The sequence below is a fragment of the Oncorhynchus tshawytscha genome, unplaced genomic scaffold, assembly GCF_018296145.1.
Source record: "Oncorhynchus tshawytscha isolate Ot180627B unplaced genomic scaffold, Otsh_v2.0 Un_contig_3664_pilon_pilon, whole genome shotgun sequence".
In the NCBI taxonomy this organism is placed as follows: Eukaryota; Metazoa; Chordata; class Actinopteri; order Salmoniformes; family Salmonidae; genus Oncorhynchus; species Oncorhynchus tshawytscha.
The window spans coordinates 88393-103031 of record NW_024609268.1 but is presented as its reverse complement, the minus strand read 5'-3'; the positions used below and the strand labels follow the sequence as shown (position 1 = coordinate 103031).

The window sequence follows — 14639 nt, the reverse complement described above, 5'->3', positions numbered from 1 at the left end:
AGGAGTAGCATAAGGGTACGGCTAAAGGCTATAAGAACTGGTTGTCTAGTGCGTTGGGAACAGAGAATAAAAGGAGCAGATTTCTGGGTGTGGTAGAATAGATTTAGGGCATAATGTACTGAAAAGGGTATGGTAGGATGTGAGTACAGTGGAGGTAAACCTAGGCATTGAATTCAACATTTGTATTTATTATGGATCCTCATTAGCTGCTGCCAAGGTATCCAGGCAGTCATTTCAGAAGTTACCTGAAATCAGACACAGTTGAGGCTTTTTGTATTCTTCAATACATGTTTTATTGATGATCACCACACTTTCCCCCTTTGACAATAAATCTGCTGAAGTTCTATGTTCCTAAAGATAGAGAAGTATATTGCACTTAAAACCAAAGATTTAAGAACAGTCATGAAGCTTGCAAAAAGAAAGAGGAAAGCGATCCCAACGCCTTCCTTCCAGCACAGCCAGTGGAGGCAAGACGACGACCTTACACCAGCCTTCCCCATACCATCCACAGTTAGCTTTTTAAATATGCATCTTTTAAAATAGAAAGGCTATTTTATTCATTTTTAAACTATTACCTACAGGATTAGAACCAATAAGGTAGCATGCACAGATAAGCAGTTTATTGGAATGATGGACAATCTTCATGAGGATTTTCTACATCAGGATTCTGAGGAGTTTTGGAGAATTCAACGGAATTATTATTTTTGCACAATACATTGTTACTGTTTTTGTTCTGTTAGTTTTTTTTTATTTGGAAAAATTCACTGTGTGAACCATTATAAATACCCTAGATATAAAATGTATTGATATAGTGATCCGAGTCACTATCTGGCAGTCAGTTTTGTGTGTTGTGGTTTGTGTATGTCTATGAATACAATGTTAATTCTAGTCTTCAGAATGACACTGACATGAGTTAACAGTTGATGTCTCTGTTAAGACAACCTTGAAGTCAAAGACCACAGGAAAACTGGTTAAATTACAGCACAAGAAGATTGAGCGTCTTCTCATAGAGATATAAAGGGATACTGTTGTTCTGAATCCCATTCTCTACATGAAAGCCAATTGCAAGCACTGGAAAATGATCCAATATTTGTTATACAGAATGTTCTCTCAGCTAAACAATATAGCAGGCATGTTAGTTTGCCTTTGACTGTTAGTAAGACAGTTACCTGTACGGTCAAAAATCAGTCTCTGAAAATGTAGAACTTGTCCAGCTTTCTTTAATCAATCGCTGACTAATTAATTCCACTCGTTTCTCAGGGCAACCATTAGAAATAGACAGACTTCAGACAAGAGTAAGGAAATAAAATAACAGACATTCTGCCCTAAAAATAAGTTTGATATGCACTGTATTCACACACAATAGAGGAGACAGTGACTTTGACTGACAAGCCTTTTGAGTTGATGGAGCAGAAATATATACAACTACTAACTAGTATATCACCAAGGCAACCAAGATATCAATGTCCTCCACGGAGAACGTAAAGGTTAATCTGCTTCTTCACATTCGGATCAGCTGGATCACTCAGAACTAGCCTGGTTAAACCAGACTGAACGCTGCTCTCAGTATTGTTATCGCAGCCTGGTTAACAGACAGAGCAGTTCTGTCTCAGAACTAGCCTGGTTAAACCTCTCAGTATTGTTATCGCAGCCTGGTTAACAGACAGAGCAGTTCTGTCTCAGAACTAGCCTGGTTAAACCTCTCAGTATTGTTATCGCAGCCTGGTTAACAGACAGAGCAGTTCTGTCTCAGAACTAGCCTGGTTAAACCTCTCAGTATTGTTATCGCAGCCTGGTTAACAGACAGAGCAGTTCTGTCTCGGAACTAGCCTGGTTAAACCTCTCAGTATTGTTATCGCAGCCTGGTTAACAGACAGAGCAGTTCTGTCTCAGAACTACTCTCTCTGATAATCTACATGGTCCGGTACATTTGAGCATCGGCAACGAGAAGAAAAAGACATTGCAGGATTCAAAGCATGTTTACTGAAAGCATTTGACAATTCATTCTATTTTCTTTGTCTCTATGATATTACTTACGTGTGTGTGCCATATGTGTCTCAGAAAAACTGGAATACATTGCTGAATATTCTGATTGGCCTCAAAGATTGCGCAATGGTACAATTTGTCTAGACCCTCGAACAAAGCATGTTATAATTTGTTCTTTGTAAGCCTCAAACTCAATGTCATTGATGTAATAAAATGGAATTAAAACATGTCTCGTTTTCTAACAGTTAAATTTCTAACAATCTACTTAGTCCCAATTCACAGTAAGATTAAAGGATACAATTAAACTGTGCACACAAATTAAAACCCATCTTAAATAACACTGAAAATTACATTCTAGACACACTGACTATAATCACATAAAATCAAAAGCAAATTGTACATTTTGTCTTTAAAAAACATTCCAAGGCATTGAGTCAAGGTGATTGTGGTAGAGCAAAAACCTTTTGGCCTCTGGTCCCAAAGTTAACGGTTCTACAACAGCCCTAGAGCAGAACACCTATTTCCCTTTCCATGGGCATCATAAGGATTAAGAAAATAATACAACTCAATAGGAAATAACACGTCTGTCTGTGAGTTAACATTTCCAACAAAGCTCTCTTTTTCTGATTTAAGAATGACTGCTTTTGTGTTAAAGAACATAAACACAATTGGTAGAAATCCCAAATTAAAGTATTTTCATATGAGTAGGCCTAAAAGTTCTTAGAATAAGGGTTTGATCACAGTTGGTTCTTAAGTTGTTTGATCATTTGTGCTTCATGTTCACTATCGCCGACAGAGAATATCAGACCCTGTGATCACTGACTGGTAAACGAACCATGTTAGTTTGCTTAGTAGGATGTGCAAATCATATTTTTGGACCTTTGCTTTTAGTTTAGTGATCATACTACAACACTGACCTGCCCACCTAGCCACTACTTTACCATGGCAACCCATCCTCCATGTCTGCACCAAACATGCCATTATGAGAACATTCTAATCTGCATCTTGAAGCTTTCAGTGCCAACATGGCGTCCGTTCAAATTCTGAGACTGAAACGGTGTTTGCCGAACACTGAATATCTATGGCTTTGCCACAAGGGCCATTTCAAGCAAGCATCCGAGTCTTCCTTGAACACACGACAGGACAGAAAGGCACATGTGGGTGACAGTCAAACCTCTATCATCTATGGAACCGCCCCACAATGTTCATCAACGTTTCATCAACGTGGTCTTAATGCACGGCGCAAACACCTCACAGACAAGTCTTCAGACACTCAATCAAACTATTACCCTGTACAGGTGATGGGCCATGAGCTCACAACCACATGGTCCTATTGCTGTAGTCATAACCAGGTTAGGTATGACTGCTCCAAATGGCACCCTATTCCCTATGCAGTGCACTACCATAAGGCTCTGGTCAAAAGAAGTACACTACATAGGGAATAGGGTGCCATTTGGGACGATACCATGATGGTCATAGCTGGAGTACATACCACTAGTCTACACTATCTTCACCTTACACAAATCCCAAATCACACCCATGTCTCTTAAAGGGTCAATACTAAATGTGAGAATAATCATATGATCTGTGATACCTTCCCAAAGTGTGGACCTACTCCAGTTCACAGACAGTGTTGCTCTGTAGCTCTGCAGTTAAATAGCGGAGGGTTATTGTCTTTAAGTTGCGTAACATCTTTTAACCTGACAGCCTCCTTTCTATCAATGAGTTCATGAACACAAACAAGCTGCTTAAGCTATTTGTCATTTAATAAGCCACACTATTCCAAGCCAATGTGTAATGCTTACAGTATGTTATACATGCGTATAAATGCTATGACGAGGAAGTAGTACATTGAATGTAGCAACCTGACATACAGTCATTAAAATGTTGCAATGAGAGTATTCTCCTTTCCTTTCACACAATAGCATACGTTGGCTGGATCCACGATATGTTTGTGGATGCAAGCCTGGAAAATAAATGCAAGGGTAATCTACTGTGCATGTTGTATATTGTACAATATACACCAGCCCTGTTCAACAGATCTGGATGTGTTCTGGCTGGGAACATTCTCAAAAGACTTCACTTTACAACCAGACAACACTGATAGTTAGGATTTACTGTACGCAGTATGGCGCTTGAGAAATCCATTAAAAGTGAATTTCACCTTGAAGAAATGACATGAAAACTGAATGGCAGAAATTACATGAAAACTGAATGGCAGAAATGACATGAAAACTGAATGGCAGAAATGACATGAAAACTGAATGTCACACAAAACCTTTGAGTATGACTCGATTTGTTTTTTCCACCCTATTCTACTACAAACATAATTATTCGACATCTAAAAGACTCTTAGAGACAATCTACTTAGAATATCATCTATGTCAATGTGTCAATATTAGGCACAAAGTTCAATGAGTGGCACGTGGATGAGAAAAGTACCATTGGCATTAGCATGGTGTATTCAGTTCTACAAAACATATAAACACTAAAGTACAAAATGTGTTTTGGTGTTGTAACTTCTTTAAACAAAGATTAAGTCTGTTGTTGTTGTGATGACTCTAACATTATAATAGGGCATACTTGTGCATGAGTTATGCCTATTAGAAGAAAATCTGTCTTAACTTGAAGGAAACAGTAACCATTGCCTGGACATTTTGCCTGGATTTCTACCGTATGCACAACCATACTTGTTTCCTTGAATAAACCTTATAATTATAATAGAGGAGTGTTATAGTCTGAAGAGCACCTTTATAATACAAACAATGACACTAACCATAATCAAACGTGTGGTTGTTGAATATCTCTGTGTCTAAAATGACACCCTACTCCACATACAGCCCAGTGCTCTACTTTAGACAAGAGATGGTAGCTAATAAGACCAATAGGGTGTAATTTGAGATGTACTGTTATGTTTTACTGTAAGAAATAAATCCAAAGGAAAGGCAGATGTAAAATATTTAAACAGACAGACTGAACCAGGGGAGCTGTGTGTTGTCCCATTACAGAGGGGAAGAGAGGGGGGTGGGGCTTAAAATTCGATCTTGCAGGCGGGGAAAGACTCATCCTGCATGACCACGGTGCTGCTGGAGGCCAGGACCATGATGTTTAGCTCCTGTTGCCGTTCATGGGTTTGCTGGTACCACTCCCGAGTCACATCTGTGTCATGGGTGGGAATCAACGTCACCTGCAGGAGAGAGAGAAAGAGAGAGAGGCAGAGAGATTGAGGTAATGGATAGAGGTAGGAGGAAGAAAGGAGGGAAATCAGAGGAGAAGAAGATGGGTAGAGCATTAGAGAGAGAAGGGAGAGATGAAAAGGAGTAGGGGGAAAGATGGGAGATGGTGATTTAATCAGGTGTTAAAGCAGACAAAAAAATCCCATGACTGAAACTGAAGTCCATCTCAGATGGATTGTCTGGGACCAAGTTAATTTCCCCTTTCATGTAAAAAGTCATGACCATCGTGCTTTTATGGAAAGAGGATCATTTTGAACATGTATTAAACTGCGAGTTTGACCAATTCTAGTCCCCTTGATCTGCAGGCCTATAAAAGGTCCTGTCCCTTGGTCTATATTACCAGATGTGCTATTAACAATAAGCTTTATCACCTGTGGCCCACCTGATGCAGCATAGTGTCTACACATACTGTACATAGGCTGAGGTATGGGGTTTATCCATCTGTATTTACCCCATTGGACACAACATCCTGATTGATATTATTATTATTTATAATTATTGTTAATAATTATTCATTATTATTAAATTGGAAAAATCTGTTTTATTTCTTGGTTTCTATTGCAAAGTATGCCATTGCCCCTTTAAAAGCTCTGTTGCACAGCTGTGCCTAAACCATGCTTGAAACTCAGGTTGTAACTGCATTTTTTAAATGATGCCACACTGGCAATTGTGGGAGTAGGGAAATAAATGTGTCAGCAATGGAAAGCTGGGATTCCCCTCTCTTTAAACAAAAGCCAAAACTGCTTTCTGAAGTGTTTTCCCCACGCTTGCATTAACAATGGTTGTGCATTGACTGCTTGTCAGAATACGTTTCCCTCCCTATGGCTCTCGCAACTTAAATGCTCATCGAGAGGAATATTTCTCCTACATAGAACACACAACAACAAGCCGTCCAGGTAAATAGGTCAACTATTCTACTATGGGGTTGTCTGATTGTTTTAACAACACCATTACATGGCAGAAATAGTAGCACTGGTTCCATCCTGAGTAATACATTAGAGGCTTTGAATTCATTTGCAAGGAGCAACAGTAGGCTACACTCCGCTGTTTGAGTTGAGCGCCACAGGTAGTCTGGTGTGCTAGTTAGTTAGTTCATTAAGATGCATAGGGAGTGAATGTCATGCACAGGTGATGTATTGATCCATCAACTGAATGATTGAGCTCCATCTAATTCTATGGTAGTGATTTGTTACCTGTAGGTTGGATCCCCACTGGGCTTTGCCCTCCAGTAGAGCATCCAGGACCACTCTGCTGGGCTCGTCATTGCCCACATCGTTCCCGCTCACCACGTAGTATGCAGAGCGGACACGTTTGAAGAACTCCTGGTCCACGTTCTTAGAACTGCAGTGGTTGGGGATGTAGGCCAAGTCTACGTAGATAGGAGGGCCTTGGGGAACCACGGAACTGGACCTCTGAGAGCCTAGGGGGAAGGACAGATGTTTCCATGCAATTTGATGCTTTCCACAAGGTCGCTGGTTTAAACTGTGCTCCAACTGCTTATTTCCTCTCTCTCCCCTCCTTTCCCCAATCACTTTCCACAGCCTAGCAGCCTTGACTTAGCCTGGTCCCAGATCTGTTTGTGCTATGTTGTGCAATGTGTAATGCACTGTACTGTATACTACTAGTCATTTTATGCATAACATAATAATACGATTGTTGAATAAATATACTGTATAATGAGAACCATTGTTACCTGAGGTGCTCTTAACTCCGTTGGCCACCCTGCCGGCGTTGTAGCTGGACCTGGAGAGGTCATCGTCTCTGGAGCCCTGTCCGTCTGACAGATGGGACATCCTCAAGCTCTTCTCTGTCTCCTTCTTCTTCAGCGAGGCGCTGCGAGGGGATGGCAACTGCTTCACTGGCATGGGGGACCGCTTGCGGCGAGCCGGAGATGCCGACTTGGGTTTCCCTGTCTTCCGCACGCCTTTCGTCTTGGGGTCCTTCTTGAGGGGCGACTCTGAGGTTGCCCGGTTCTGGTCATTGGCCAGAGCGTCGGGGTCCACCATGCAGACGTCGGGGTGAGGGGGGTTGGGGAAGGGGTCCATGAGGGGGGCGGGAGGGGGATCCCGGGGGCTAATCCTGGAGGAGGAGGAGGAAGAGGAGTGATGGTGGCCCCCTCCCATGGTGGAGAACTTATCCACAGGCAGGTACTCAGTGTCCTCATCAGAGTCCATGTTGCTGTTGCCCGTGATGAAGGGGCACTCCTTTGTCCCTGGGGGAACGTCTGAATCTGACTGCGAAGGTATAGACTCGCTGATGGAGGTTGGGGGGGTGTCTTCTCTGGCTAACCCCAGCCCAGCCGTCCCAGCGTGGGGGAACGAGCCACCCTGAAAGTGGGGGTGGTGGGGCTGTTTGTTTGCTCTCTTCTTGACTGACAGGTCATGTTCGTCCCCTTCCTGCGATTGGTCGCTCCTGCGTCCCCGCTCCTCGTCCTCCTCATCGCTGGACTGCTGTTGCATACTGGGATTGATGAAGGAGGGCGAGAGGTCTCCCTTGCGGTGCCTGTGTTCTGAGGAGGAGTAGCCAGGGGAGGCTTTGGAGGAGGACGTGGAGGAGGAGGCGCCCATTTCAGGAGGGAGGTCCAGGTCGCTGTCATCATCATCATCTCTTCCTCCTGCTTCTCCTCGGCACGACGCCTCCGTGTAGAAAGGGGAGCCGAAGGTGTGATCAGTGGAGGAGAGGGAGAGCGGGCGGGCGGGGCACTCTGGTTCCATTTCGCATTCCTCCTCAAACTCGTCCTCGTGGCGGTAATGAGGCGGGGAGTCGCCAGGAACCATGTCCATCTGGGGCTTCTGCATGTTCCACTCATAGGAGCCCCTCACCTTTTTCTCCTCAGCTGTACCCAGACCTGGGCTCACGCAGCTGGCTGCCGGCCCTGCACTGATGGGGGAGCTCATGCTGCTGACCTCCATGGGACCATTGACTGTGTCTGGCTTGGTGGGCAGCAGAGAGGAGGGTATGTACGAGGTGAGCACATCAGGGAGACCAGCGCCATCTATCTTACCTGAGGTGGTGGTGCTGCTGCCGTGTTTTTCGGAGAAGGACAGGCCCATCTCACGCATGTAACCTTCCTCGTCATCCTCTTCCTCAGTACTGTCAGAGTTTTCAAAGTAATGCTTGCCTGTTGAGTCGGGCCTTGGGGACGAGGTGATACCAAACAAACCCATAGCGATGGCATCCTTCTCCTTGGGTGACTGGGAGAAAGGCCCATAACCCCCTGCAGCCTGCAGCTTGGACTCATCCGCCCATTCCGGTTTATAGAAGCAGTCCGACTGGGGGCTTTTGTTCACAACACTTCCTTCCATCGAGGCAACATGCTCCTTTTTGTCTTCCGAGGAGGAAGCGGAGGAGTGTGAGTGGAAAGGTTTGATCTCCTCAAAGGGGCTGTGAGGAGAGAAGCGGGCCAGACTGGAGGTGGATCCTGCGGTGGTGGTGGTGGCCATCGTCATCTGCTTCTCCGAAACCTCCAGGTACTCGTTCTTAACCATCCCGCAGGAACTGGAAAAGGGGGAGGAGTCCATGGCCAGGGAGCGTTCCTCTTTAAAAGAGGAGTGTTCATCTTTAAAGGAAGCGTGTTTGTCTTTAAAGGAGGCGTGTTCATCTTTAAAGGAGGTGTGTTCATCTTTAAAGGAGGCGTGTTCAACTTTAAAGGAGGCATGTTCATCTTTAAAGGAGCCGTGTTCATCTTTAAAGGAGGAGTACTCGAAGCCGGCACTGTCTGTATCATTTTTGAAGATGTGGTCGGAGGCGTTGGCTGGGGTCTCCAGCTCCTCGCCAAACTGCCGGCTGGTGGAGAGTGACGGACCGGACGTAGAGGAGGAGTAGCTGTAGGAAGAGGAGGATGAATATGCCGTGGCAGAGGTGGTGGTGTAGTGGAAGCCTGATGAGACTCCTACTGTGTCTCCTGTTTTCTTACCACCATCAGCTCTCTCACTGTGGAAATAGTCATCTTTTCCCTCTTTGTCCTTCATCTGGCTGGACTGAAATGTGTCTTTCTCCCCACCGTAAGAATTATCAAACCCAGAGGAGTACCCAGAGAACGCTGTGGCGCCCATGTCACCTTTGCAGGTGGTGGAAGAAGGTGGCGTAGTCGGCTTCGCCTGGCTGTTGTAACCGTAGCCCGCCATGGAAACCATCAACTCTGGCTCATTCGAGCTCATGCCGTCTGGTGAAATCGGCTTTGCCTGGCTGTGTGTGTCCCGCTCTTTGTTGTACTCCTCATCATCGTCATCATCGTCATCATCATCCATGTCGGCACCCTCGTCCTCAGACTTCTCTCCAAGTTTGGCTGGGGATTTAGTTGTTATCCCCTCATCAGGGAGTTTGGAGTCTGTGAAATCTGTCTCTTTTGAGCTCATGCCGTCTGGTGAAGTCAGCTTTGCCTGGCTGTTGTAACCATAGCCGGCCATGGAAACCATAAACTCTGGCTCTTTCGAGCTCAAGCGGTCTGGTGAAGTCGGCTTTGCCTGACTATTGTAACCATCTGCACATTTCTTTAGTACATCTCTCTCTTTGTTGTACTCCTCCTTATCATCGTCATCATCATCATCGTCATCATCATCATCCATGTCGGCACCCTCGTCCTCAAACGTCTCTCCAAGTTTGGCTGGGGATTTAGTTGTTATCCCCTCATCAGGGAGTTTGGAGTCTGTGAAATCTGTCTCTTTTGAGCTCACACAGTCTGGTGAAGTCGGTTTTGCCTGACTGTTGTAACCATAGCCGGCCATGGAAACCATAAACTCTGGCTCTTCTGTGCTCATGCTGTCTGGTGAAGTCGGCTTTGTCTGGCTGTTGTAACCGTAGCCAGCCATGGAAACCATAAACTGGGGCTGTTTTGAGTTCACACCATCGATGAATGGACATTTGACTTCCTTTTCCGATTTCTCTTTGGCACCTTTCTCCATGTCTGAGTCAATAGCATCCTCCTCTTCATCGTCCTCATCCTCTTCTTCATCATCTTCATCATCATAATCATCGTAGTCTTCCTCATCCCTGGCTGTTAGCTTCCTCATGTCTATCTCCAGTTCCACCTCTTTGTCATGGTAGCTCATTGAAGAGGGTTTGGCTGCAGCACTACCTGTTACAGAGGTGTAATCACTGTGAACTTTATAAGGGGAGGAGTCTCTCTCTGATGATAAGGATGTGGTTGAAGCCTCTGGTCTATCAGCCATTGATGGGAATCTGCTCTCTCTGCTGTATCCACGTGGCTCACTTATCTTCTCTATAGATTCAGAGCCATGGAGCCATGGAAAGGGGGAAGAGGAAGAGGAGGAGGAAGATACATCTTTTCCATGAGAGCTAGTGAAACCCTCCTTGTCTGAGGGGAAAGCGGAGTCCTTTTTCTGTGTGTCTGTCTCCTTCATACTGTCCTTCCCCATTTTTTCTGACTGGTCCTTCTGATAACTGCTTTTGTTGTCATAGATATCACTGTAAGAGAAAGTCTTGCCGTGTACATATGGGGTGTCCTGTCTTATTTCTTCTTCTGAGCGTTTCTCTCTACTCTCTCGCTCCGGGAAGTCATACAGATTGAACTGGACACTTTTCTCTGGCTCTTTCAAAGTTACATGGTCCTTTTTTCTGGATAATGCTGCATCCTTTTTGTCATCTTCAGAGTGCAATTTACTTTGCTCTACTGATAAAGCTCTAGACCCTGTTCCACTTGGTTGAACAACATCATCTTCCTCCACCTCGTCTTGCTCATCGGAGTGCATGATCTGGGGTTTGGTTGTTTGCTCCATGTAACCAGAGAACTGTGTCTCGTCTGTCGACCCCGGTTTATTCTGCAGATACTTGGACTTGATGTCATCCTCTGCAAGTCCTTTGTCCCTCTCAGATAGCTTCTCTTCTTGAGGTGATTCATCGTCCAAGAACCTACCCTCCTTCTGTTCCAAATACTTAGCTTTAACACAGGGTTTGAGATCCCTTTTCTCATAATAGTCATCATCATCATCCTCATCTGATTCTTCAAAGGGGGTCTTGTCACCAGAAAGCCCCATTTTCTGGAGCTCAGTTTCAGTTTTGTCCATTTTGTTGTTTTTCTTCTCCTCTGTGGGGGAGTAGCCACTGCTGATGGGGACCGACTGGGTGAGTGAGGCCAGCTTCACGGTGCTGTCGCCTGGGCTAAGACATCTCTCTTCACCTTCAAACATGGAACTAGGCTTAAACCCGCTGGAGAAAGAGGGAGGAGAGGGAGGTGCAAAGGCAGTGGAGGGGGATTTATCCTTGTCCTGGAGCAACATGGCTGCCGTCGCCTGCTCGTAGCCCTCTTGGAGTTTCCCCAAGGGGATATCAACGTTGGGAGTCTGGTCCTCGTCTTCATCCTCCTCTTCGTCATACTCCTCATGGACGGGTTTGGTCTTCCTCCCAGCCTCCATCTCGGTAACAAAAGGCTGGTACTCCTTTGAAGGAGGAGAACTGAAGTTCTTGTCCTCCTCCAGGGAGGAGGTGGGAGAGATGGTTCCAGCCGAGTGGAGGTAGTCCTTCCCGTGGGTGGCCTCGGTGCGGTAGGGGATGCTATTGACCGTGTCCAGGTGAAGAGAGCTCCTCCCTGTCTCTGTCTCTGTCTGCGGGGCGGTCACAGATGCGATGGACTGGTCGTCCGCCATGGAAGTGGCGAACGAGGACAGTTTGTCGTACTCTGTGATGGACGTGGCTGAGGAGATGTGCTCTTCCTCGGCGAGCGGAGCTGTGATGATGCTTGGATAGGCTGCCAACACTGGGTCATGTCTTCCCACAAAGCCTTTGGCTTTGAAGTCTGAGGCGTCAGACGTAGCCGAGGCTCTCATCTCCCTAACACCATACACAGAGTCAAAGGATCCTGGAACGTCGGGAACAGTGATGTCGCAGGAAGCAACGTCGTAGCGGAGGTGTGGGATCCTGTCCTCGGGTTCTTCATGGATCTCCTCATCGGAGATGGTCTGCTCCGTTTCGGAATAAGCGGGAATAGTCTCATCTTGGATGAAGGACACTTGCTCAGAGGCAGCGGTAGTGGTTTGTCCAGAGGCGACTGCGGTTGAAAACGATTTAAAGTCAGTTGACTTGGTGTCCCATTCTTTTTTATCTTTTTCTGAGTTGTATTTATCCTCATAATCCTCAATTCCCTCCAGATCTGCTTTTTCGATAACGTCACCCTCCTCTTCTGAGCTGACACTCTTCTTCGAATTCATGTCTCCCTTAGTAGAGTAGTCGTCGTCGTATTTCTCCATTTCATCCTCATATTTCCTATCCATGCCAGCATTTCTTTTAATGTCCTGCCATTTCCCGACATCTGCACCTTTCTTTAGTACATCACTCTCTTTTTTGTACTCCTCCCCATCATCATCACCATCATCCATGTCAGCACCCTCATCCTCAAACTTCTCTCCAAGATTGGCTGGGGATTTAGTTGTTATTCCCTCATCAGGGAGTTTGGAGTCTGTGAAAGCTGGACATCCAGACATGACATCATTCTGAATGGGTTCACTCCCTAGCTTCGAGAGCTCATCTCGTTTTAAAGCTTCGAAGTCCTTGGTGAGGTCTTCTGGAGAGGATACAACGGACCCGTCTGCCAAAGCAGCAGCGGATTTTGGGGGGGCTTTCTTTGGGACAGACTTTTTCTCGGCTGTTTTCTCTTTGACCGGTTTGGCTGTTATGTTTTTGTCAGTCTTGTCCGTCTTGGGTTTGGCCTGTGTCTTGTTTGCCTTATGGAGGGTTTTCCTGACTTCTGGGGTAAAGGGTTTCAGGTCTGGTTTGGTGATCTTCCTCAGCTCTGGCTTACTCAGATCCTTCTTTTTCTCCTCCTTCACTGCTTTTGTTTCTTTTTTCTCCTCTTTTTTAGCAGTATCATCTTTCTTCACTTCACGTTTGTTGTCCTCTTTCTTTACTTTACTGATCTCTTTCTTCTCTTTGTCCTTTTTCTCCTCCATCTTAGATGGTCGTTCCTTGGAGTGTTTCCTCAGTGTTTTCTCCTTGGACAGCTTCTTTCTCTCCAGTTTGGCTGCTTCGGGTGCTGCCTCACTGTTTTGTTGTTGTTTGGTGGTGGCTTTGGTAGCTTTGGCGCTCTCACTCTTCACCTTCTTCTCCTTCTTCTCCTCTCTCTTTTCAATTTTGTTCTCTTTAGCCGAGTCATTCTTGGACTCCTCTTCCAGCCCTTTAGCTTCCTTCTTGCTGGCTTTTGAGGCCAACTGTGTTTTGGTGGAAGATTTCAGGCTCTCCTTGCTTTCTGTTCTTGATCTCATCTTTGTTTGTTTTATGATTGGAGGCGGGGCCCCAGAGGATATGTCTTTCTGAGTGGCTACTGGGTAGCGCAGGAAGTCCAGGTGCTTCAGCTTTTCAAGCCCCTCCAAGATTTTGTTCTGCGGTGCATTTCCAGGGAACAGCACCCTGACTATCTTCTCTGTTGGACTATGTGGGATCCATACGATAAGAGCTGTTACTGAGGTCAAGTAAGGGACGGATATTTCTCCTTCTTTTCCATTGGACATCACAATCCCAGTCTTGGCCTTACTGTTCCCAGCCCACTTCTGCATAAGGAACTGCATCTCCTTGCTTTCCTTCACAGGGTTCAGAATGTACATGTCTAGCTTGCCAACGCCCAGCTTGTGGAAAAGCGTGATGGGCTCAATGGTGTTGCTAACGACCCTGTAAAGAGGTTCTGACTTGATGCCAAGCTTGTTGAGATACTGCAGTGTGAGGGATGCCTCCTCAATGCTCCGTTTGACCTTTAGCGTGGACTCAGGCATTCGTAGCTTCTCGGGGACGTTGAAGAACACCACACCGAGCTCAGGCGAGATCAGGTTCTTCATCCAGTCACCGTATGTGTTGGAGCCGCCAGATCCCTGGGACTGCTCCTCCTCCTGCTCAGCAATCTTCCTCTGGAGCAGCCCGTTGATGCCTGGGAGGTTGTCCGCCCCAATGTGGGTCAGCAGGACTGAGTCTATCCTGTCCAAGTGCCTGACCAGCTTCCAGAAACAGGACCTGCGTTCGGACCCTCCATCCACCAGGATGTTGAATCCGTTCACGGCGAACAGGGCAGAGTCACCCCTCCCTCCAGGGAAGATGTAGCAGCAGGGCTTGGATAGCTTCAGGAAACCACCCGAGGTGGGCGGTTCCAGGTTGTCAAAGGGCGACGGGACGTCCACCGTCTCCGAGACGTACTCTGTGAACTCCGCGACTCCCTCCATGTCGGGAAGCGTGGGCTCAGGGTTTAGGCGGTATTCCAGAAGGTTCTGGAGGTGCTGCTGCTCCTGGCTGTGGCCCAGTGAGCTCCAGCCCCCGTCTCCCAGGCACGATACTGTTAGCCTGGGCCGCTGGTCCGATGATGAGTTGGACAGGACCTCAGTCACCTGGAGGTCGGACCACAACACAACATAAACATACTGTTAGACATAGCTTATGTAAAGAAACCTATTTTAATAGCAAGTATACCTATTCATCAAA

The 14639-nt window shown here is 46.2% G+C and overlaps 1 protein-coding gene across 1 annotated transcript in view; it reads right to left on the bottom strand.

Moving 5' to 3' along the window:
• Positions 1-274: 274 nt before the first annotated feature.
• LOC112263872 (microtubule-associated protein 1A) overlaps positions 275-14639 on the bottom strand; it is a 32518-nt gene continuing 18153 nt past the window's right edge. Inside the window, exons 4-6 of the mRNA XM_042314715.1 lie at positions 6916-14545; positions 6416-6642; positions 275-5173 (exon numbers count right to left, since the gene is read on the bottom strand). Coding sequence (XP_042170649.1) covers positions 5018-5173; positions 6416-6642; positions 6916-14383 — 7851 coding nt within the window. The 5' untranslated portion in view covers positions 14384-14545 and the 3' untranslated portion in view covers positions 275-5017. The remainder of the gene's footprint in view (positions 5174-6415; positions 6643-6915; positions 14546-14639) is intronic.